Raw genomic sequence first — 22,500 nt, 5'->3', positions numbered from 1 at the left:
CGTTTAGGGCAGTTCAGAGATATTGAGTGTCAAAGTTTTTACATTCCATTATGTTCTGTGAGATGGGAACCTTTGTATTTTATTATTTACTAACTAAAAAATGTCAACATTTTAAAAAATAACACCACACAGGCATTAATAAACACCTAATGGATCAGATTATGTAAAAAAAAAATCTATTTTGACAAAAATGGAGATAGAACCTTATAATTCTAACGTCACGATTTAGCAGACGCCTTATTCCAAAGCGATTTACAATCGATACATTTGACTAAGCAAGTGAATCATCAGTCCACCAGTCGTAGCAGGAAGAGTAATCTAGCTCAGGCCCGGGGCCATTGGCAGTCACAGTAATAGAAGGAAAAGTGTTTATTTTTTATATTTTTTTTATATATAGACATTGGAGAACAGAGAGACAGTACAAGGGGGGCAGTAGAAGTTTTAGGGGACACAGTAAAGGGGAAAGCAGGTGTCTCAGGAGACGCAGTGCTGGGGGGTAGTGGATGTCTCAGGAGGAGCAGTTAAGGTGTAACCTGAAGAGATGGAGGTCTTCAGTCTCCGCTAGAGAACATCGACCTGGAGACTCTTTAGACCTCCCGGCTTCTGCGGCTGCTGCTGATTCAGAACTGTCTTGTCTAACACCCAATCATGCACCCAATCAATAACTCAATCAGAGGGGCAATTATGACATACATCTACCCCTGCAAACAGCGCATACAGCACACAGCATCAATCACATGGGTCACCCGTGTGTCTGCCCCCCCCCCCCTCTCCAGAGACGCTGCAGCACTGCTGTGACCTCTCCCAGCTGTGGTTCCGGGAGTTCTTCCTGGAGCTGACCATGGGCCGCCGCATCCAGTTCCCCATCGAGATGTCCATGCCCTGGATCCTCACCGACCACATCCTGGAGACCAAGGAGGCCTCGATGATGGAGTAAGGAGGAGCGCATGCATGCACACACACACTCACAGACACACCCACTCACATACCACTCACCTATTCGGTTGTTAAGTCTGACGTCACGCGCGTGACGTTTAGCAATTTCCGGGTCCAAATGAAAAATTCCCCGCACCAGAGTACCAGTGTACTAAAGCGGTAGAATGACAGTTCAATCGTTTTTTAGACTCGGATCTATTCATACAACAAGGGACACAGCAGCACTTTCCCGTTTTTCCCATATCGTCAGCGCCTTTGAGCCTCGGAAAAGCGCTATACAAATATAATGAATTATTATCATTACTTACTGCGGCATTTCGAAGACAGCGCCTCAGCCAACTTTGGACCCGGAAACACGTCACGACTTAACTAGCGAATACGCTGAACTACCTACGAACTACCCAGTTCACAGTACCATGTTTTATCTGCAGTCTTTGTTTAGTAACGCGTTCTGCTGTCCTGGTGCGTTCGTAGGTATGTGCTGTACCCTCTGGACCTGTACAACGACAGCGCACACTACGCCCTGACCAAGTTCAAGAAACAGTTCCTCTATGATGAGATTGAAGCAGAGGTAAAATGATCCACACAAAACAACCTCATACAACACAACCTCACACAACACAACCTCACACAACACAACCTCATACAACACAACCTCACACAATACAACCTCATACAACACAACCTCACACAACACAACCTCACACAATACAACCTCATACAATACAACATCACACAACACAACCTCCTACAACACAACCTCACACAATACACAACCTCATACAACACAACCTCACACAACACAACCTCATACAACACAACCTCACACAATACAACCTCATACAACACAACCTCATACAACACAACCTCACACAACACAACCTCATACAACACAACCTCATACAACACAACCTCACACAACACAACCTCATACAACACAACCTCATACAACACAACCTCATACGATACAACCTCACACAACACAACACAACCTCACACAACACAACCTCATACAACACAACCTCATACGACACAACCTCACACAACACAACCTCACACAACACAACCTCATACAACACAACCTCATACAACACAACCTCACACAACACAACCTCATACAACACAACCTCACACAACACAACCTCACACAACACAACCTCATACAACACAACCTCATACAACACAACCTCATACAACACAACCTCATACAACACAACCTCATACAACACAACCTCATGCAACACAACCTCACACAACACAACCTCATACAACACAACCTCATACAACACAACCTCATACAACACAACCTCATACGACACAACCTCACACAATACAACCTCATACAACACAACCTCATACAACACAACCTCATACGATACAACCTCACACAACACAACACAACCTCACACAACACAACCTCATACAACACAACCTCATACGACACAACCTCACACAACACAACCTCACACAACACAACCTCATACAACACAACCTCATACAACACAACCTCACACAACACAACCTCATACAACACAACCTCACACAACACAACCTCACACAACACAACCTCATACAACACAACCTCACACAACACAACCTCATACAACACAACCTCATACAACACAACCTCATACAACACAACCTCATACGACACAACCTCATACAACACAACCTCATACAACACAACCTCATACGACACAACCTCACACAACACAACCTCATACAACACAACCTCATACAACACAACCTCACACAACACAACCTCATACAACACAACCTCATACAACACAACCTCACACAACACAACCTCATACAACACAACCTCATACAACACAACCTCATACGATACAACCTCATACAACACAACCTCATACAACACAACCTCATACGATACAACCTCATACAACACAACCTCATACAATACAACCTCATACAACACAACCTCATACAACACAACCTCATACAACACAACCTCATACAACACAACCTCACACAACACAACCTCATACAACACAACCTCATGTTTCTGCCACAGCAGAGGGACCTCAATCCATCCTCTGTAAAGATGTTGCTATTTTTATCTCATTTGGCTTTGTTGATTTAAAAAAAAATATTTGACTGTCTTGTAAGGTGTCCTTGAGAGCCTTGAAAGGCGCCCATAAATAAAATGTATTGTTATTATTATTAAAGAAGCAAATGCACGTTTCTCTCCAAACATTACAGAGTGAACATATTTCACTGGATAACAAAATAAGAAATGATGAGAATTGTGAGTGAGTAGATGGTACGTGACGCGAGGGTTTAAGATGAATCCAGTAAGTTCAGCCTTAGTTGAGCCACGAGGCCCTGACCATGTCCTTTGTGATATAAGCCACACTTGCGTACTTTGTCCATGAAGATTTCAGCATTAAGGCTTTTCATAAGGTACAATAGATATACCATTCATTCATTCTGCAATCCTGCATTCCTTGCAAGTCCAACCATTAAACACACGTGTGTGGTGTAGGATATCTCCCACCACTAACCTACATTAAGCCCTCTGTTGCTGTCTGTTCCTTACATTGTTTCAGGTGAACCTGTGCTTCGATCAGTTCGTCTACAAGCTGGCTGATCAAATCTTTGTCTACTACAAGATTCTGGCAGGAAGGTATGGAACACACCCTGCAGTGTCACTCCGATTCAAAAGGAAGATGAAGATGTGCCGTGTCGTGAGTTTAGAATGATAAGGTTCTATCTCCGTTTAGGGCAGTTCAGAGATATTGAGCGTCAACGTTTTTACATTCCATTATGTTCTGTGAGATGGAACCTTTGTATTTTATTAATTACTAACAAAAAAAAAATCAACATTTTAAAAATAACACCACACAGGCATTAATAAACACCTAATGGATCAGATTATGTAAAAAACTCAATTTTGACCAAAAATGGAGATAGAACCGTATAATTCTAACGTCACGGTGTGTCAAAGCTTAATGTCTCATCCTCCTCCTCCTCCTCCTCCTCTCCTCCTCCTCCTCCTCCTCCTCCTCTCCTCCTCCTCCTCCTCTCCTCCTCCTCTCCTCCTCCTCCTCCTCCTCCTCCTCCTCTCCTCCTCCTCTCCTCCTCCTCCTCCTCTCCTTCTCCTCCTCTCCTCCTCCTCCTCCTCCTCCTCCTCCTCCTCCTCTCCTCAGTCTCCTCCTGGACAAGCGTTTGAGAGCAGACTGTAAGAGCCAGGGAGCCAACATCCCCTGGCCGCCCTCCAACCGCTATGAGACTCTGCTGAAGCAGCGCCACGTCCAGGTAAAGACGCCTCGTGCTGTCTCACGCCTCCTACATCCCTTCCTCTTGACCCCCCCATTAACCTGTTCAGGGTGTCCGCGGTGTCTTGAAGTATCAAAAGATGATAAATCAATTTTGGGAAAATCAAGACCCTTAATAAGTATTAAAAAGTCTTATCACGATTTTATGAGGTCTTGAATTTTGTTGGTATTTTTCTGAATTAGACTCTGTCCAAAGAGTTTGAATCCTAAAAACGTTTAGTAAAAGTTTGTGAATTTATTAGTTTTATTAAAAAAACAAAGATGAACCGGAAATTCTGTTGTATGATAGTGGTCTAGTCTATTGCAAACTAAAACTGTTAAGTTAAAGGTGTCACTGATGTAAACGGTTACAGCTCGAAGTGGCGGTGAGGTCTGGAAAAATATTTACACGGTCTTTAAAAAAGTCTTAGAAAGGTATTGAAATTAACCTCAAGATTCCTGTATATACCCTGAGTAGGTAACATAGACACGGCTGTTCTAGTGTCAACTGTCACTTAGATCCAACTGTCACTTAGATCCAACTGTCACTTAGATCCAACTGTCACTTAGATCCAACTATCACTTAGAACCAACTGTCACTTTCAAATGAACCTCAAGATTCCTGTATATACCCTGGTTACCTGTTGCCCCACTCACCCTCTCATGTCTGTGTGCTTGTCCCCCTCAGCTGCTGGGACGCTCCATCGACCTGAACAGGTTAATCACCCAGAGGATCTCTGCTGCCCTGTACAAGTCTCTGGAGCTGGCCATCAACCGCTTTGAGAGCGAGGACCTGACCTCCATCATGGTACACATATATGACTAGTAGAATAATGTATAATGATAGAATGGTCCGCTGGGATATATGCTGAAAAATGTATGATGCAATCACTGCAGCGTAAGTCGCTTTGGATGAAATATCCTCTGTATATTGACCCAACCTGCATGCCATCCGCCCTCTCTCTCTCACTCTCTCTCACTCTCTCTCTCTCGCCCATCCTTCCTGCCAATCTCTACTGCCTCTATCCCAATAAAGCAGAAATGCCCTAAACACATTTAAAAAGACAAGAAAAAAAGTGCCAGCTATGATTGGGTCGTAGGTACGAGGCCGCAGGCAATCACAGCCGTGCTGATATTCAGTATAACAGCACGACCTCAAGTGTGATATTGCTTTTATACAACAGTTCTACAGCGCATTTATTTTTATTCATTTATTTTGGCTCCGTCAACAAAAAAATGTTCCGCAACTGGACTGTTGCCTAGTAACCTGAACACAAACATCTGCAGGCTAGCTACTTTGTATTAACGGTCATTTCGGAGTGATGCATACTAGTTAAAAGTCCCAGTGCTGTTATACTGTATACCAGCACTCATGGAATGCCTCTTGTCCAATCAAATCACTTGGTCGGAACTAACTGTTGTATAAATGGCATATATTAAGTACTTCTGCTTGTGTGGAAATAGGGGATCGGTGTGTCTCTGAATGTTTATTTTCTTCTCTCCTCTCTGTGTGTCAGGAGCTGGAGGGTCTCCTGGATATAAACCGCATGACTCACAAGCTCCTCAGTAAGTTCCTGACCCTGGACAGCATGGACGCCATGTTCCGCGAGGCCAACCACAACGTGTCCGCCCCCTACGGCAGGATCACGCTGCATGTCTTCTGGGAGCTCAACTACGACTTCCTCCCCAACTACTGTTACAACGGCTCCACCAATAGGTGGGTAGCAAATAGCAATCACAGGGAGGGGTTTCAGAGAAATAATTGGCCTGCCTAACACTCACTACAACCTCTCGGGAACAGAGTCAGTCATTAGGCATTAGGGAAGAATATATCACCTCCCTTCATCCATTCTAGACAGCGTTAGGTCTGTACCCAGTGGTGTAGTCTAGGTGATACGCAGGACTACGCCGTATACCCGCTAGGAAAGGCTAAGGATTTCCATACACCCACTTAAAAATGTGTGAGGATACGTAACAGCGTTTTGTGACAGAACTTTCACCCTTTCATTCATAAAATTCACCCTGTCTGTGTTACGAAGCACTTGACTTTTGGACCATTGGGACTGACTATAGCGTCATATACCATCAAAGGGGGGGAATGCGACATGAGATATGTCAAAATGCAGCACAATTATGCACAGATTAGCCTCATAACATGTAATTTATATATATATATATAACGTTAGACAGGGAGCGCAGTTCCGAAATGAACGATATGAGGCTGGGAGGGGAACATCACAGTATACCCACTAGAAAACACTAGACTACACCACTGCATGTACCATACACCAGGCTGTTCTCTCAGAGATCATGAGATCACCAACAGGTGGGTAGCAAATAGCAATCACAGGGAGGGGTTTCAGAGAAATAATTGGCCTACCTAATAGGGGTGGGCATCGACGATCGATAATTGATCGATAAGGATCTTGGTCGATCACAAAATAAAACATTTGGTCGATCACATGTGATCGACCAAATGTTTTATTTTGTGATCGACCAAGATCCTTATCGATCAATTATCGATCAATTATCGATCGTCGATGCCCACCCCTACTACCTAACACTCTACTACAATCTCTCGGCAACAGAGTCAGTCATTAGGCATTAGGGAAGAATATATCACCTCCCTTCATCCATTCTAGACAGCGTTAGGCCTGTACCATACACCAGGCTGTTCTCTCAGAGATCATCTCATCCTGAATTCCTCTCACGGCCCAACGACAACAGAGAGACGAGCCCTGGATGAGGTGGGAACAAAGACTTTGAGGGGCAATTAAAGATTGCGTCTGAAGAATTCCGAATTCCCTGGGCCTAATTATTCCCCTCTCGCGTTAATACCCTCGGACATTGTTTTGAAAATATGGATGGATTCAATGTATTGAACTATTTTAATTTGCTCGCTTCTAATTCTACCTCAGCACACCGAGAGCCTTGTCTGTCTGTCTGTCTGGTTATCTGTCTGTCTGGTTATCTGTCTGTCTGGTTATCTGCTCTGCTGAGCCAGAGTCATTAACAAACACTGTTGTTGTGGAGAATTTGAAAATATTTTTCTGATTATGTTGTCAGAGCTGGGGGGGAGGGGGGGGACCTGATGGCTAATGGATATTTTGGTAGCTGTGTTCTGTACCCTGTTAGATGTTTGTGTGTTTTTTTTATTTTATTTATTTATTTACCAGGGACAGTGCACATTAATCAACAAATCAGTTTCCACATCAATGTAAATGCGCCAGAGTTATGAGCTCATGAGCTAATTTCCATCTGTAGTGCCTGAGCAGGCTATTACAAAATGAATGGTGTAGTGTCATTAAAAACATCCGCAAGCACAACAAAACGACACAACAGGCAACACACTACATGACAATACAAGACAAAGCAAGACAATACAAGATAAGCAAGCACAGCAAAATGACGCAACATTGCAATACAGTACAAAACGAGATAATACACAGATACATGACAAAGTGACGAATATAATTGGGTGGGTTTGGCTGTGGGTGTGTGTGTGGGGCGGGGGGTGTTTTGGTATTTTGACAGTTGTAAATTCTATCCACACTGTCTATCACACAATGAGAGGAATTGAAATCGATGCTGCTTCAATAATCAGAGAGTAACACCGTCTCTATGACACTAGACTTTGTCCGAGTAGAACGATTCAGGGCTAGAAGAAGACACCATTAGAATTGGAATGAGAGATTCAACCTCTCTCTCTCTCTCTCTCCCTGCTTTGTCTTCTCCCTGTGCAGGTTTGTTCGTACTGTCCTGCCCTTCTCCCAGGAGTTCCAGAGGGACAAGCCCCCCAACGCCCAGCCACAGTACCTGTACGGGTCAAAGGTCAGTCACAGTAGACTCGCTTGTTCCTTCCTCCCCCACCTCTAGATGAACCGACTGGTCTTTCCACCTTTTCTTTTCACAATTCGCTTTTTTTTCCCCAAACGCTTCTGGCTTCTCGTGGATCATTTCACAGTCATGTAAGTTTCTCTCACAGTCGATCAGTGCTGTATTGCGTGACTCTAATCTGACTTTCTGTGGAGAACTCTATATCATTAGTTATATATATATATCATTATATATGATATATATCAGTGGTTCTCAAACCTCTCCTCGGGGACCCCCAGCCTCTCCTCGGGGACCACCAACTGTTCCACATATTTGATCTGTTCCACCACCAGCACACCTGATTCAACTAATCAAGGGCAAAGCAATTATGATTTGTACTTGATTACGGTAGTTGAATCAGGTGTGCTGGTGGTGGAACAGATCAAATATGTTGAACAGCTGGGGGTCCCAGAGGAGAGATTTGAAAACCACTGGTCTATATCATTAGTGTTATGTGAGCGACAGTATCTATGCATATCAGTCAACCAACCATAGGACATATTAAATCATTTGGTACTTATTTATACATTCATAATAGAGAGAAGTTCACTGTTCACATTGTGGGAAAAATAGAGCATCTGTTTGATACTAATGAATGGACACCATGTCTGCAGTGTGATGGTTGGACACTCGGGACACTATGCAGGGAACCGTGTCATATATCACATTACAAGAACGTTAAGTCTTAGATAGTTGACGGCATGGATGAATGAACACTATGGTTTTGAATACTCCAATGGAGAAAGTAAGTCAAATGTATTTATACAGCACCTTTCCCAGACCAAGGGTCACAAAGTGCTTTACATGACAAGGAAAAAACCCACAATAAAACATAATACAAGAGCGAGAGCCACAGCAGGTTAAAACGGGCAAAACAAGTGAAAATCAAAACAAGTAACAGACAACAGGTGTACAACAGCATCAGCAGGACACAGAGAGACAGGCCCTAGGGGCTATCCAAAAGCCTGTCTATACAACACAGTCTTTAGCTGTAGAAATGGAACAAATTCAACCGTCATGTTACAACGGATCATTTGGAAGCAAAGCACATAATCCAGTCAGGAGGATAGGCGGTTTCACATGAAAAAAAAAAGCTTAGAAATATTGCTATAACTTCGACTCTTCAATCATAGACATGAATATGTTACGGTCTCAAGCGCCAGTGGCACTATCAAAACAAATGGTTCAACAGTTTATTTCAGAACTGGGGAATCAGAAACCAGACAGCAACAACACTCCAGAGGCCAATATTTTGGATATTTTCCCCCGGCCTTGGGGGGATTTAGACTGGGTCACCCATCTGACGGCTTTGTGAGTGTCCCCAGCTCGTGGCTCTGGCTGTGTCTAAGGCCAGCGCTGCTCTGGGCTGTGTGGAACGGGTTCTCTTTGATTCTGTCCTGTCTGGACTCCTCTTCGCTGCTGCTGCTGGACGTATAGAGACCCCCAGGACTCCCTCTCCCCCCGTCTGCCCCAGGCAAGCCCGTGGCCCCTGGACAACTGCCCCTGGAGTCCCCAGGACCGGGGCAGACGGAGCGGAGGCACCCCCACAGGAGCACTGCAGCGATGACCAGGAGCAGGATGCTGCTGGCCAACCACACGCCCATGGCCAGCTCCCAGCCTGTCCCGTTGAACCCCTCGCCCACCTCGTTCAGGGTGTTGAACACCCGGCACTGGTCCCTGGTGGGGTTGGCTGCCTGGCAGGTCACGCACAGGATGTAGGTGGTCTGGGGCGTGAGGTGGGTCAGGCCGGCGCTGGTCTGACTGCTGACGGGGATGCGTTCCTCGCGCAGGAAGCTCTTGCGCGTGTAGCTCATGAGGAAGCTGCTCCAGTTGGGGTGGTACATGACGCTGTAGAAGGTGTCCAGGCAGCCGGGGGACGGAGGCCAGCTCACTCTGGCCGAGGTGGCGGTGATGTTCTGCACCGTGACGGCGGCCATCTTAGATGTAGTTCGATCTTCTCTGCTGCAGTCTGTCTGCTGCCTTTAGAGTCTGTCTGTCTCCTCCCTTTGTTGGGTTCCCTCAAATTAGGGTTTCATTTCCGTGGTTACTGGTGTGTTCAGAAAACCTCGAGGCGTGGAAAGCAGTCTCCCTGGACAGAAGAGAGAAAGAGGACGAGAGACTCGCTTAATTTCTATTTGTGAAACTGGCCGTGGGGCATTCTTGTCTCTCTCTTATACCCCCGCACACAGCTCCCATCAGGGCTTTTTTTTAAAGCAGCTTGCCTTTAGCCTAGCAGACCATGCGGCTGTGTCGTTGAATATGCTGCCATGTATGATGTCTGAGCTTTAGGGGCCTGAGGTAATGACAAGATAAGACATGACCTTGTGATGTGGTTGGTTTGATTATTGCACTTGTTCCTTCCAGGTATAAGACCTGTTGAGGCTCTTAAGCCGTACGTCGATAAACACAACTCTAATCAGCTTCCCTGGGTTGGTAGCTAGCACTGGACTGGCTGGAACAGGTTTTCTCTGATTTACCGGTACTGTGATTCCCTGGAGTTTGTGTGATGTTAGAGGGCTTGGGTTTCTGTTTGGGGATTATACATTTAATTTCAGTTGAATTTAATTTCAGTTTAATTATAGGGGATTATAAGTTTAATTTTAGTGTTGTGAGAATGCTTGCCTCCCTTGGTCCACCTGTTTGGTGAGAAGTGCTTTTAGGCTGGTGTGAAATGTCAACAATACTTACCGGTAGACCTTCAGAGATGACCTAGACTTCAGATACATTACAGCAATATTTGTTATTTATTTGCTATCAGAATCCCTTTCTCTGGGATGTCTGGTAAGGCTCGGACTTCAAATATAACCAATTAATTCTCAATGTGCTTTTTGAAGTCAAAAACTATTTTAATCATTTCAGCATTGATGTATTTCTTTATTTAAAAACATGGTCTCTCATTTAAAATGTTTCAATGTTACGAAAAAGGAACCCCTTGTTGTTTTTTAATTTCTTTATAACAGAAATTTTTACTATAACTATTACAGATTTTTATGAAATTATTTTCCCTTTACATCCACTGTGTGTTTCTGAATTTGAGCGTTGTATATTACACTTCCACCAATGACAATCAGAAACATGCTATGAGTGTATCTGAAAGAGACAGTGTGAGACATTTTGTACACTCAGAGACAAGCGCTTTGTCCGATGGCAGAATGGTCATTGATTTTTGCTCACAATAGTGTCTTACAACAACATTGATCACAGCCTTTTATGAATGAATGAATGAATGGTCTTTATTGTCATTGATATAGTACAGGTACCAAACAACGACATTTAGGAGGGGGGGCTCCCCTGGTGCTAGGAAAGAAAAAAAACCCTAAAAAAACAAGAAGGGAAAGGAGCTGGTTTACATAAATAAAGGCTATGTACACTATACACTATACTATACTGTACAGGTAAGACGACTAGGGTTGTCATATTGCACATAGGTGTTTAGGTGTTGCATTTAATTCATACCCACAGCCAAACGCCAGAGAAGTCAACGTCACAGAAAGCTTTTTTTTCAGGCTAGAAAACCTAGAGAGCAGACTTGTTTTGATAATGAGACGCAAAACTCATTACCAGGCAAACCCTCCCACGGTACATTTCTTGCTGCCTGTATCGGTGATGACTCATGGCAGCCTATACAGTAACTGTCTCTTCCGCTGGTTGAGACGTTCAGACATAAGACTTCTGCTGGGGTCAATCAGGGCAAGAAAAGGAGAGAAGAACCTGAGAGACTCACCACGAACACGTCGATAGAGGAACGGTTGATTGGCAAACTGGTCTCTATGTTGATCTGGGAGCTGCTCCTCAGTGCCCCTTGTTCCCGCCGGGCCCGTGCCCGCCCGCCTCTCAGGACCTGCCCCTCAACCCTCTCTCATGGCCTCCAGTGTCCTTAGTGTTCTTTAGTGTTCCTCCCCACGCTGTCCTGCTCCTGTTTGTCTTCAGCAGAGTGGAGCAGAAATGCCTTTCTGTCCCTCCTGCCTCTCCTGCCTCCTACGCAACCGCCAGACTAGAGGAGTACCACTGGATCACAGCAGCAGCATCAACTCACACAGAAAGAGAGGGAGGGAGGGAGGGAGGGAGGGAAAGAGAGAGATAGGAGATGGAGGGTGTGGAGGGAGGGAGGGAAAGAGAGAGATAGGAGACGGAAGGTGTGGAGGGAGGGAGAGAGATAGGAGATGGAGGGTGTGGAGGGAGGGAGGGAGGGAGGGAGAGAGATAGGAGATGGAGAGTGTGGAGGGAGGGAGAGAAAGAGAGAGATAGGAGACGGAAGGTGTGGAGGGAGGGAGAGAGAGATAGGAGATGGAGGGTGTGGAGGGAGGGAGGGAAAGAGAGAGATAGGAGACGGAAGGTGTGGAGGGAGGGAGAGAGAGATAGGAGATGGAGGGTGTGGAGGGAGGGAGGGAGAGAGATAGGAGATGGAGGGAGGGAGGGAGAGAGATAGGAGATGGAGGGTGTGGAGGGAGGGAGGGAAAGAGAGAGATAGGAGGGTGTGGAGGGAGGGAGGGAAAGAGAGAGATAGGAGGGTGTGGAGGGAGGGAAAGAGAGAGATAGGAGGGTGTGGAGGGAGGGAAAGAGAGAGATAGGAGGGTGTGGAGGGAGGGAGATAGGAGATGGAGGGAGGGAGGGAGGGAGGGAGAGAGATAGGAGATGGAGGGAGGGAGGGAAAGAGAGAGATAGGAGGGTGTGGAGGGAGGGAGGGAGGGAGAGAGAGAGAGAGAGATAGGAGATGGAGGGTGTGGAGGGAGGGAGAATTGTAAAGCGTCCTTGGGTTTTTTGAAAGGCGCTATAGAAATCAAAGTTATTATTATTATTATTATTATTATTGATTGGATGTCCATGACTGAGGCTTCATACTCATGGCTTCTTCTTCTGTCTCGTGTGTTTATCTGACCAGGCTCTGAACCTGGCCTACAGCAGTATATACGGGTACTACAGACACTTCGTGGGCCCCCCGCACATCAAGGCCATGTGCCGTCTGCTTGGGTACCAGGGCATCGCCGTGGTGATGGAGGAGCTGCTGAAGGTCGTCAAGAGCCTGGTGAGGAAGACCAAACTTTTTTTACTTTCCTTTATTTTTTTATTTTTTTTGCATTTATCTTTTAGATTTAGGAACCCTTATATCTACGTGGTTGTTGATGGTGGTAATGCCCCCCCCCCTTTCCCTCATTGCACACACACTTTTGTTTATCGGCATATGTATATATATATATTTTTTTTGTTTATTGTCTTTTTGTTTGCTGTTGTGTTTTGTCTTATAATTACTTTTATTTTTCATACTTTCTACTTTATGGAGTTAATTGTTTTCCTTTAATATCTGTCCTTGTTGTGACGTCTAGATGTTTGTTGTTTAAAAACTTAACAAAATAAATAATAACCAAAAAAAGAGAAAGAGGGTGGGGGGGGTGACGGGGGGAGGAGGGCCTGTCACGGTGTAGAAGGAGTTCCCTCTAGAGCAGTGGTTCCCAACCTATTTAGACTCAAGCCCACTCACTTAAAAATCTCAAAAGTATTTGCGGCCCACACAGGCGTTTCACGCATGCGTAAACAGTTTTTTGGGGGGGTCATCATTATTCTCTTATTCTTATTGGATATTTCATATGCATCATCATACATACATACATAGAGTGCAGTAGGCCTAGTAGTAAAATGGTCCTACCATGAGTTCCTATCTATCAGTATCACACTGATGATGCATTTTTGAAGGTTTTAAAGAAAAAAATACAGTACCGTAACTTAAAAAAAATTACTTTAAAAAAGAATTTGCCCATGATTTGGTGGCCCACTTGCAGTACCCTCGCGGCCCACCAGAGGGTGGGTTGGGAATCGCTAGAGTCTAGAGTTGAAACTTGATGTTAACTACAGAACTTGTCTGTGGCTCTAACCCTGTGTCTCCCCGTACAGCTGCAGGGAACCATCATGCAGTATGTGAAGACCCTGATGGAGGTGATGCCCAAGATCTGCCGTCTCCCCCGCCACGAGTACGGCTCCCCAGGTGAGGAGGAGGAGGAGGAGGAGGAGGAGGGGGAGGAGGAGGAGGAGGAGGAGGAGGAGGAGGAGGAGGAGGGGGGGGGGAGGGGGAGGGGGAGGGGGAGGAGGAGGAGGAGGAGGAGGAGGAGGGGGAGGAGGAGGAGGAGGAGGAGGGGGAGGAGGAGGAGGAGGAGGAGGAGGAGGAGGGGGAGGAGGAGGAGGGGGAGGAGGAGGAGGGGGGGAGGAGGAGGGGGAGGAGGAGGGGGGGGGGGAGGAGGAGGAGGAGGAGGGGGGGGGGAGGGAGGAGGAGGGGGAGGAGGAGGAGGAGGAGGGGGGAGGAGGAGGAGGAGCAGGAGGAGGAGGGGGAGGAGGGGGAGGAGGAGGAGGGGGATGTGGAGGATCATTCATTCATTCAGGGGGAGGGGGAGGGGGAGGAGGAGGAGGATCATTCATTCATTCATTCAGGGGGAGGGGGAGGAGGGGGAGGGGGAGGAGGAGGATGGGGGGAGGGGGAGGAGGAGTGAGGGGGGGAGGGGGAGGAGGAGTGAGGAGGAGCTCCCTCCAGTCTGTTAGAATAAAATCAGCTCGGTTCTTTTGTTGACTGCCCCAAGAAAGAGGAGAGATGTTCTCTTTTGCACAAGTGGTGTATTTATTCAAAATTACACGTAGAGTACAGAACGGTGCTGCAGCAGCTGGACCCAACCCTGAGGCGATCTCAGGAGGAAGGTGGTCTTCTTCAGATTTACATGATATTATATACTTTTAGGAAGCACAGAGTCCTTCCCCTTTTGGCCACTATGATGTAAGACCTGATGGCCTTCGATTAGAATGTTCTAAAACTATGAATTGAGTGTTGTGTTTGATGTGAGAGCTGAAGGAGTATCCTGCTACACCTGGCTTCAAGGCCATCAGACGCCTTCCCAGGCAGACAGTAACTCCCTCATTCCCTTGCTATTACAATGGGTCGTGTGTGTTCATAGGGTACAATACTGATAATGTGCATATTAAAACAGGAGAACTGATAAGATATGTAACATCCTGAAAAATAAGCAGCTGGTGCTGGAGAATGGACAATAGGACCTTTGAAAGATATATCCTAACAAGTGTCTGAAAGATTTGTACACTTGGAGAGCTGTTGGGATTCTTTTATCAAGGTCCATTAATCAGTGTCAATATCCCACATGTGAATGAAACCCTAACGAGTGTCGCTCTCATCAAGCCGAGCCCACGGAGGACCGTTACATGCTGTGTGAGAAGCACTTCAGAGTTGTTTTGTGTTAGGGCAGCCTTATCTGCGGAGCCCTCTTGAACCAAGCATGTCAGTCCCACTGTACGTGTTAATTGGCAGTTTAGGCTCCCCATATGGGTCCGTGTTATGAACCTGTGGAGACAGAGGGGTGAAAGGGGGTTTGAGAGAGGGGTTCCCCCTACTGGGAGGGAAAGGGAGTGATGCTCCTCGCGTACAGTCAGCTGCTGAAGCTAATAATAATAAAATCATACAGTATATATAAAACTGTATTTAACTGGTTTATGGTTTATGGTTACCCTTGAGTGAGTTAGCTGGCGGATCTGACTTCAGTGGAGAAACAACAAGACAATAAACACAATTTGCATCTCATGACGTTAGAATTATAAGGTTCTATCTCCATTTTTGTCAAAATTGAGTTTTTTACATAATCTGATCCATTAGGTGTTTATTAATGCCTGTGTGGTGTTATTTTTTAAATGTTGACATTTTTGAGTTAGTAATTCATAAAATACAAAGGTTCCATCTCACAGAACATAATGGAATGTAAACACTTTGACGCTCGATATCTCTGAACTACCCTAAACGGAGATAGAACCTTATCATTCTGAGCTCACGATCTCTCTCTCTCTCTCTCTCTCTCTCCCTGATCCATCTCTATCTGTCTGTAGGTATCCTGGAGTTCTTCCACCACCAGCTGAAGGACATCGTGGAGTACGCCGAGCTGAAGACGGTCTGCTTCCAGAACCTGAGGGAGGTGGGCAACGCCCTGCTGTTCTGTCTGCTGAGCGAGCAGAGCCTGGTACGACCCCGACACAACCACGACCCTAACCCTAACCCTAACACAACCACAACCCTAACCCTAACACAACCACAACCCTAACCCCAACACAACCACAACCACAACCCTAACCCTAACACAACCACAACCCTAACCCTAACACAACCACAACCCTAACCCTAACACAACCACACCCCTAACCCTAACACAACCACACCCCTAACCCTAACACAACCACACCCCTAACCCTAACCCTAACACAACCACACCCTAACCCTAACACAACCACGCCCTGCTGTTCTGTCTGCTGAGCGAGCAGAGCCTGGTACGACCCCCACACAACCACAACCCTAACCCTAACACAACCACAACCCTAACCCTAACACAACCCTAACCCTAACCCTAACACAACCACACCCCTAACCCTAACCCTAACCCTAACACTAACACAACCACAACCCTAACCCTAACCCTAACACTAACACAACCCTAACCCTAACACAACCACAACCCTAACCCTAACACAACCACAACCCTAACCCTAACCCTAACACAACCACACCCACGACCCTAACCCTAACCCTAACACAACCACACCCCTAACCCTAACCCTAACCCTAACCCTAACACAACCACACCCCTAACCCTAACCCTAACCCTAACACAACCACAACCCTAACCCTAACCCAACCACACCATGCACATGAACCTCATTCCTGGGCGGCTGTGGCGCAGGAGGTAGAGCCGCCGTCTAATGATCACAAGGTCGGCAGATCGGCGGTTCGAGCCCCGGCTGGCCACATGTCGAAGTGTCCTTGGGCAAGACACTGAACCCCTAATTGCTCCCAGTGAGCGGGCGGGCCGGCGCCTTGCATGGCAGCTTGGCCGCCATTGGTGTGTGAATGTGTGTGTGAATGGGTGAATGAGAGACCGTTGTAAAGCGCTTTGGATAAAGGCGCTATAATCCATTATGTGGCTGTCGTCGCTCTACTGGATCACACCATACCAATGGGATGCGTTGTTCTTCGCAAGACGCAATTGAATCCGTTCTCCGAAATTGTTTCCGAGGTGAATGTGGAACAGAGTTGTTTCGTCTGCGTCTGCAGCAGAGCCTCAGGTTCCTAGGCTGTCACTGCCATCTCCTGTCAGTGATCGAAAAGACAGCAAAGTCAGTCAGGTGTCCGTTTAGATTGTACAGCGTTTTAATCCATATCAGTGTGACATTTCAAGAGCTTTTATTCATCATGTTCATACGTTAAATTTGTAGAAGACACAAAAACACAAAGAAACACTTTGTTTTTTAAGGTTCAAAACAACAGGTTCATAAATGTTACATGTTTACATTTTTTTACATTTTTGGCATTTAGCAGACGCCTTATTCCAAAGCGACTTACAATCAATACATTTGAATACTAAGCATGTGAATCAGCAATCCACCATTCGTTGCAGGAAGAGTAATCTAGCTCGGGCCCGGGGCCACTGATAGAAGGAAAAACCTTCTCCCTATTATCGCCTTCTACTAAAACTACTTTTTTTTTTTTTTTTTACTGGAGAAACTGAGAAACAGTACAAGGGGGGCAATAGAAGTTCTTAGGGACACAGTAGAGGGGAAAGCGGGTGTCTTTAGGAGACGTAGTGGTGAGGGTCAGAAGAAGTCTCAGGAGGTGCTGAAGGAACTAGAGATAGACGAGACAATCAGCCTGTTTGTTGACGGGTGTCTTTTAGTCTTGAGTGGCAGTGAATGCCTGGACATGTACACACACACGGTTGGTTACTCTTTACTCGTTATTTTATTAATTTGCACACAGAAAATAACATAAAAAGTACAACATAAGCATAAGGTAGAACCTACAGTATGTGAATGTGAGGTTCAAAAAACCAAAAACGGGCTTTTTAAAGTACCCAAAACATAAATCCACAAAACATCAAATAAAATGTTGCTACAGATATAGTACGCCCTGTTCCAGTCAAGAGAGTGGAACAGATTAAAGGTTGGGAGTCAATTAGTCTGGAGATTCTCCCCTCAAACGTAAAACAAATCATTAGGATGGACTTGACTCCTCATCCACTGGGGCTCATTAAAACAGCGATGTTATTCTTCCCCGTTACGGCTCCAGACATGACTGAGATTAATCCTCTGTCACAAGAGGGTTGGTTTTCTCCACATGTTCACTCTTCCTTCTCTCTCTCTCTCTCTCTCTCTGTCTCTCTCTCTCTCTGTCTGTCTCTCTCTCTCTGTCTCTCTTTGTCTCTCTCTCTGTCTGTCTCTCTCTGTCTCTCTGTCTGTCTCTCTCTCTCTGTCTGTCTCTCTCTCTCTCTGTCTCTCTCTGTCTCTCTCTCTCTCTCTCTGTTCTGTCTCTCTCTCAGTCTCAAGAGGAGGTGTGTGATCTGCTTCACGCCGCACCATTCCAGAACATTCTCCCCAGAGTCCACGTCAAAGGTAATATTGAGTCCATGCTGCACTGTGTTAGTCTAAGACAAGTCAATTGCTTACTAGATACGTTGATGTTAAACGAGTGAACCTCTTCTCTCTGCAGAGGGGGAGCGTCTCGACGCCAAGATGAAGCGCTTGGAGGCCAAGTACACGGCCCTCCATCTGGTCCCTCTGATCGAGCGCCTGGGGACCCCACAGGTACCCCACGTTAATGCATTAACATCCTCACACCGTCCACTACCCGTGAGTTTAGAATGATAAGGTTCTATCTTAGAATGATAAGGTTCTATCTCCGTTTAGGGTAGTTCAGAGATATTGAGCGTCAAAGTTTTTACATTCCATTATGTTTTGTGAGATGGAACCTTTATATTTTATTAATTACTAACTCAAAAATGTCAACATTTAAAAAATAACAACACACAGGCATTAATAAACACCTTAATGGATCAGATTATGTAAAAAAAAACAAAATTTTGACAAAAATGGAGATAGAACCTTATAATTCTAACGTCACATACTGGCTGCTATGTAGGCCTGCAGTATCTGGTCAAACGCCCCCCTTTCTCAGCTGACACCCGCTCTCTCTCTCTCTGCCCCTCTAGCAAATTGCCATCGCTCGCGAGGGAGACCTGCTGACCAAAGAGAGGCTGTGCTGCGGTCTGTCCATGTTCGAGGTCATCCTGACGCGCGTGCGAGGGTTCCTGGACGACCCCATCTGGCGTGGCCCGTTGCCCAGCAACGGCGTGATGCACGTGGACGAGTGCGTGGAGTTCCACCGCCTCTGGAGCGCCATGCAGTTTGTGTACTGCATCCCCGTGGGAGCGCACGAGTTCACTGTGGAGTGAGTCAGTCACGCTGGTTTCTTCTTTCTACGCTTGTGTGAACTAGCGGCATGTATGGAAAGTATGACGTTCGCTTGTTAGGAAACTAAACTCGGTGGCGTAGTTCTTTCTTGGACGATGAGGTCTGCTGTAACACTTGATTTAAATAATCAGCAAATCGTGAGCTTAGAACCATAAGGTTCTATCTCCGTTCAGGGTAGTTCAGAGATATTGAGCGTCAACGTTTTTACATTCCATTATGTTTTGTGAGATGGAACCTTTGTATTTTATGAATTACTAACTCAAAAATGTCAACATTTTAAAAATAACACCACACAGGCATTAATAAACACCTAATGGATCAGATTATGTAAAAAACTCAATTTTGACCAAAAATGGAGATAGAACCTTATAATTCTAACGTCACAATCTGCGTTCTGGTTCCTTGTTGTGTTGCAGGCAGTGCTTTGGAGACGGGCTGCACTGGGCCGGCTGCATGATCATCGCCCTGCTGGGTCAACAGAGACGGTTTGACATCCTGGACTTCGCGTACCATCTGCTTAAGGTGCAGAAACACGACGGCAAGGATGAGATGATCAAGAGTGTGGTGAGTAGAGGGATGAGGGGCAACACACATCTCAATACATGGACATGTTAAGCTTTTTTTTTTTGTTATATCGTGAGCTTAGAATGATAAGGTTCTATCTCCGTTTAGGGCGTTTAGGGCAGTTCAGAGATATTGAGCGTCAAAGTTTTTACATTCCATTATGTTCTGTGAGATGGAACCTTTGTATTTTATTAATTACTAACTCAAAAATGTCAACATTTTTAAAATAACACCACACAGGCATTAATAAACACCTAATGGATCAGATTATGTAGTAAGTTTTTTGACAAAAATGGAGATAGAACCTTATAATTCTAACGTCACAATATTGATATATGTTACGGTACATGTGGGAATACGGTACATGTGGGAAAACTAGGGTTAGGTGCTACGCCGACTTGGTACATGCTGGCATGTCTAACCCTAACCGTCGCACCTAACCCTAGTTTTCCCACATGTACCGTAACATACACGTATATATATATCAAAGGGATCTCAGCCACATCTTGATGAGGCTGTTTGGGTAACAATGTTAAGATCTTCATCACAGCGATGTCTAAAAAAGGAAACTAGCCTAACATAAGTGTCACATGGCTCTTTTACGAAACATCTTCACCATTCTCTCCTCAGCCTCTCAAAAAGATGGTGGACCGAATCCGCAAATTCCAAGTTCTCAACGACGAGATCTTTGCGATTTTGGGCAAATACCTGAAGTCAGGTGACGGCGAGAATATGCCAGTGGAGCACGTCCGATGCTTCCAGCCGCCAATCCACCAATCCCTGGCCAGCAACTGAGATCACATGGTCGCACCGTCCACCATCTTGGACCAGCAATACGTTCCCAATAGTACCATCCACTTAACAACAGACCAGCCGAAAATATTCCTCTATCTGCTTTCACCTTAGGTCTGGAGCAGCCGTGGACCAGCATAAACAAGTTGCCCATGATACTAAAGTGGCCCAACTTTTCCTTTTTGTCTGTCAGGATGGTTTTTTTGTACTCACTTTGTGCCTTATCTAAATGAATAGCTATTTTCATTGGGGTTGTTTTTTTTTGTGATACTTTACATGTTTTATACTTCTGGACTATACGATAGATCAGGGAGGGGGAGATTACTTTTATCAGATGATTATTTAAGGGTTAGCAGTGGTGAAATATCAACGGTGAACAGTAGCCTATTTCCAAAATGGGGGTTTGAGGTAGAGTATATTTTCTATATTGTGTTAAACATTTGCATGCTTAACCTATAATCTTTAAAGGAAATCTGGAAAAGTAACCAAGTTCTTTACTCCATGATAAGCATTTATTCACTGTGCCTTGTGTTTGAATTATTTTAATCATTTTAATTCAATAAATATGTAACAAATCTCTGTTTGTTGTTCTTGAGAGGGCTTTTTCTTATGTAAACAATACAAAAAAAGTTCATGGTGATTTTTTACAATAACTCTTCCTTTTGAGTATCACATGAGAACAAGTCTTAGTGACTGCCGAGAGCTGTACTGGTACTCAGCGGGGACCGTGCCTCTCCACATGGGTGTGTTCCTTAATATATATATTACAAAAACAAAGCAATTGATCCATTGACTTGTAGAAAGAAAACTCAGTGCATGTAAATCCACATCTCTGTACAGAAAGTATAACAACGGGTTTTTTTTCTTCTTTTTTTTTTAAACATACAGGAGAATATTTACAGAGCTACATGAGAATGAGATGAAGTCTAACCACCATGTAGTCAAGTCATATTCGGAGGAAAAATAAGGCAAATAAAACTAAAGTACAATCGGTTGGTCCATCCAAGTCACTTTTTTTCCCCCTATAATAATTGATTGTCTTAAGGTTTTCAAACAAACGCAAAATGTCCACACCAACGCTACGGTTCCGTAGGCCGCTACTTCCTCACAGCCCTACGAAGCCGCCATCGCCCCGTTCCTCCTTGAGACGCTATCGAAAGGCAGGCCTAGCTCCCTGTCCTCAGTGGTGTCATTGTGCAGCATCTCATAGTTGTGCGTGGCCATCCCGTTGGCCGCCGAGGCGGGCCGCTCGTCTTTCCTCATGGACACGGCCAGGGTGGCTAAGCTAACGCTAACGTCTTTAAAAGCGTGCAGTAGGAAGATGCCCACGATGATGGTGAGGAAGCCGCTCATGGTGCCGATGACGTCGCTGCTGCCCATGTGCTCCCACTCCTTGAAGAGGATGGCGGAGCAGGAGAGCACGGAGGTGGTGAAGAACACGTAGTAGATGGGCGTGACCAGGGAGGTGTTGAAGATGTCCAGGGCTTTGTTCAGGTAGTTGATCTGCGTGCTCACGCAGGCCACCAGACTCAGGAGCAGGATCCAGAATAAAGGGTTTCCCACCACCGGTTTGCCAGCGATGGCCTCCTTGATGGCGATGCCCAGGCCCTTGACGCAGGACACGGACAGCGCTCCTATCACGGAGCAGATGGTGATGTAGACCAGGATGTTGGTCTGGCCGTGACGCGGGCCCACGACGAAGATGAAGATGAGAGCCACGATGATGACGAAGGTAGCGAAGACCACGAACCCTGTGGAGAGGAAGAGCAGTTTA

The 22,500-nt window shown here is 45.6% G+C and overlaps 3 protein-coding genes across 4 annotated transcripts in view; 1 reads left to right on the top strand and 2 right to left on the bottom strand.

The window, feature by feature from the left end:
- Positions 1-21,303, top strand: part of cyfip1 (cytoplasmic FMR1 interacting protein 1) — a 42,381-nt gene extending 21,078 nt beyond the window's left edge. For both annotated transcript variants that reach the window (XM_080536232.1, XM_080536233.1), the window contains exons 17-31: positions 777-933; positions 1,411-1,507; positions 3,507-3,583; positions 4,107-4,215; positions 4,903-5,022; positions 5,732-5,931; positions 7,958-8,045; positions 12,973-13,116; positions 13,980-14,070; positions 15,963-16,093; positions 18,440-18,512; positions 18,610-18,704; positions 19,109-19,347; positions 19,787-19,934; positions 20,565-21,303. In XM_080536232.1, coding sequence (XP_080392358.1) covers positions 777-933; positions 1,411-1,507; positions 3,507-3,583; positions 4,107-4,215; positions 4,903-5,022; positions 5,732-5,931; positions 7,958-8,045; positions 12,973-13,116; positions 13,980-14,070; positions 15,963-16,093; positions 18,440-18,512; positions 18,610-18,704; positions 19,109-19,347; positions 19,787-19,934; positions 20,565-20,729 — 1,934 coding nt within the window. In that variant the 3' untranslated portion in view covers positions 20,730-21,303. The remainder of the gene's footprint in view (positions 1-776; positions 934-1,410; positions 1,508-3,506; positions 3,584-4,106; positions 4,216-4,902; positions 5,023-5,731; positions 5,932-7,957; positions 8,046-12,972; positions 13,117-13,979; positions 14,071-15,962; positions 16,094-18,439; positions 18,513-18,609; positions 18,705-19,108; positions 19,348-19,786; positions 19,935-20,564) is intronic.
- On the bottom strand, positions 9,383-10,027 carry fndc9 (fibronectin type III domain containing 9; the record flags this gene model as incomplete). Its single annotated transcript, XM_080537245.1, has 1 exon — positions 9,383-10,027. One exon carries the CDS (start codon positions 10,025-10,027, stop codon positions 9,383-9,385), a length of 645 nt encoding a protein of 214 aa, XP_080393371.1.
- Positions 21,304-21,327: 24 nt separating the features above from the next.
- The window catches only part of nipa2 (NIPA magnesium transporter 2), a 6,947-nt gene continuing 5,774 nt past the window's right edge, over positions 21,328-22,500 (bottom strand). Inside the window, exon 6 of the mRNA XM_080536230.1 lies at positions 21,328-22,477. Within this exon, the coding sequence (XP_080392356.1) occupies positions 21,840-22,477 (638 nt within the window). The 3' untranslated portion in view covers positions 21,328-21,839. The remainder of the gene's footprint in view (positions 22,478-22,500) is intronic.

Source organism: Nansenia antarctica (assembly GCF_963989245.1).
Source record: "Nansenia antarctica genome assembly, chromosome: 7".
Taxonomy (NCBI): Eukaryota; Metazoa; Chordata; class Actinopteri; order Argentiniformes; family Microstomatidae; genus Nansenia; species Nansenia antarctica.
The sequence above is the reverse complement of the archived record's forward strand: the minus strand, read 5'-3'. Positions and strand labels throughout refer to the sequence as shown.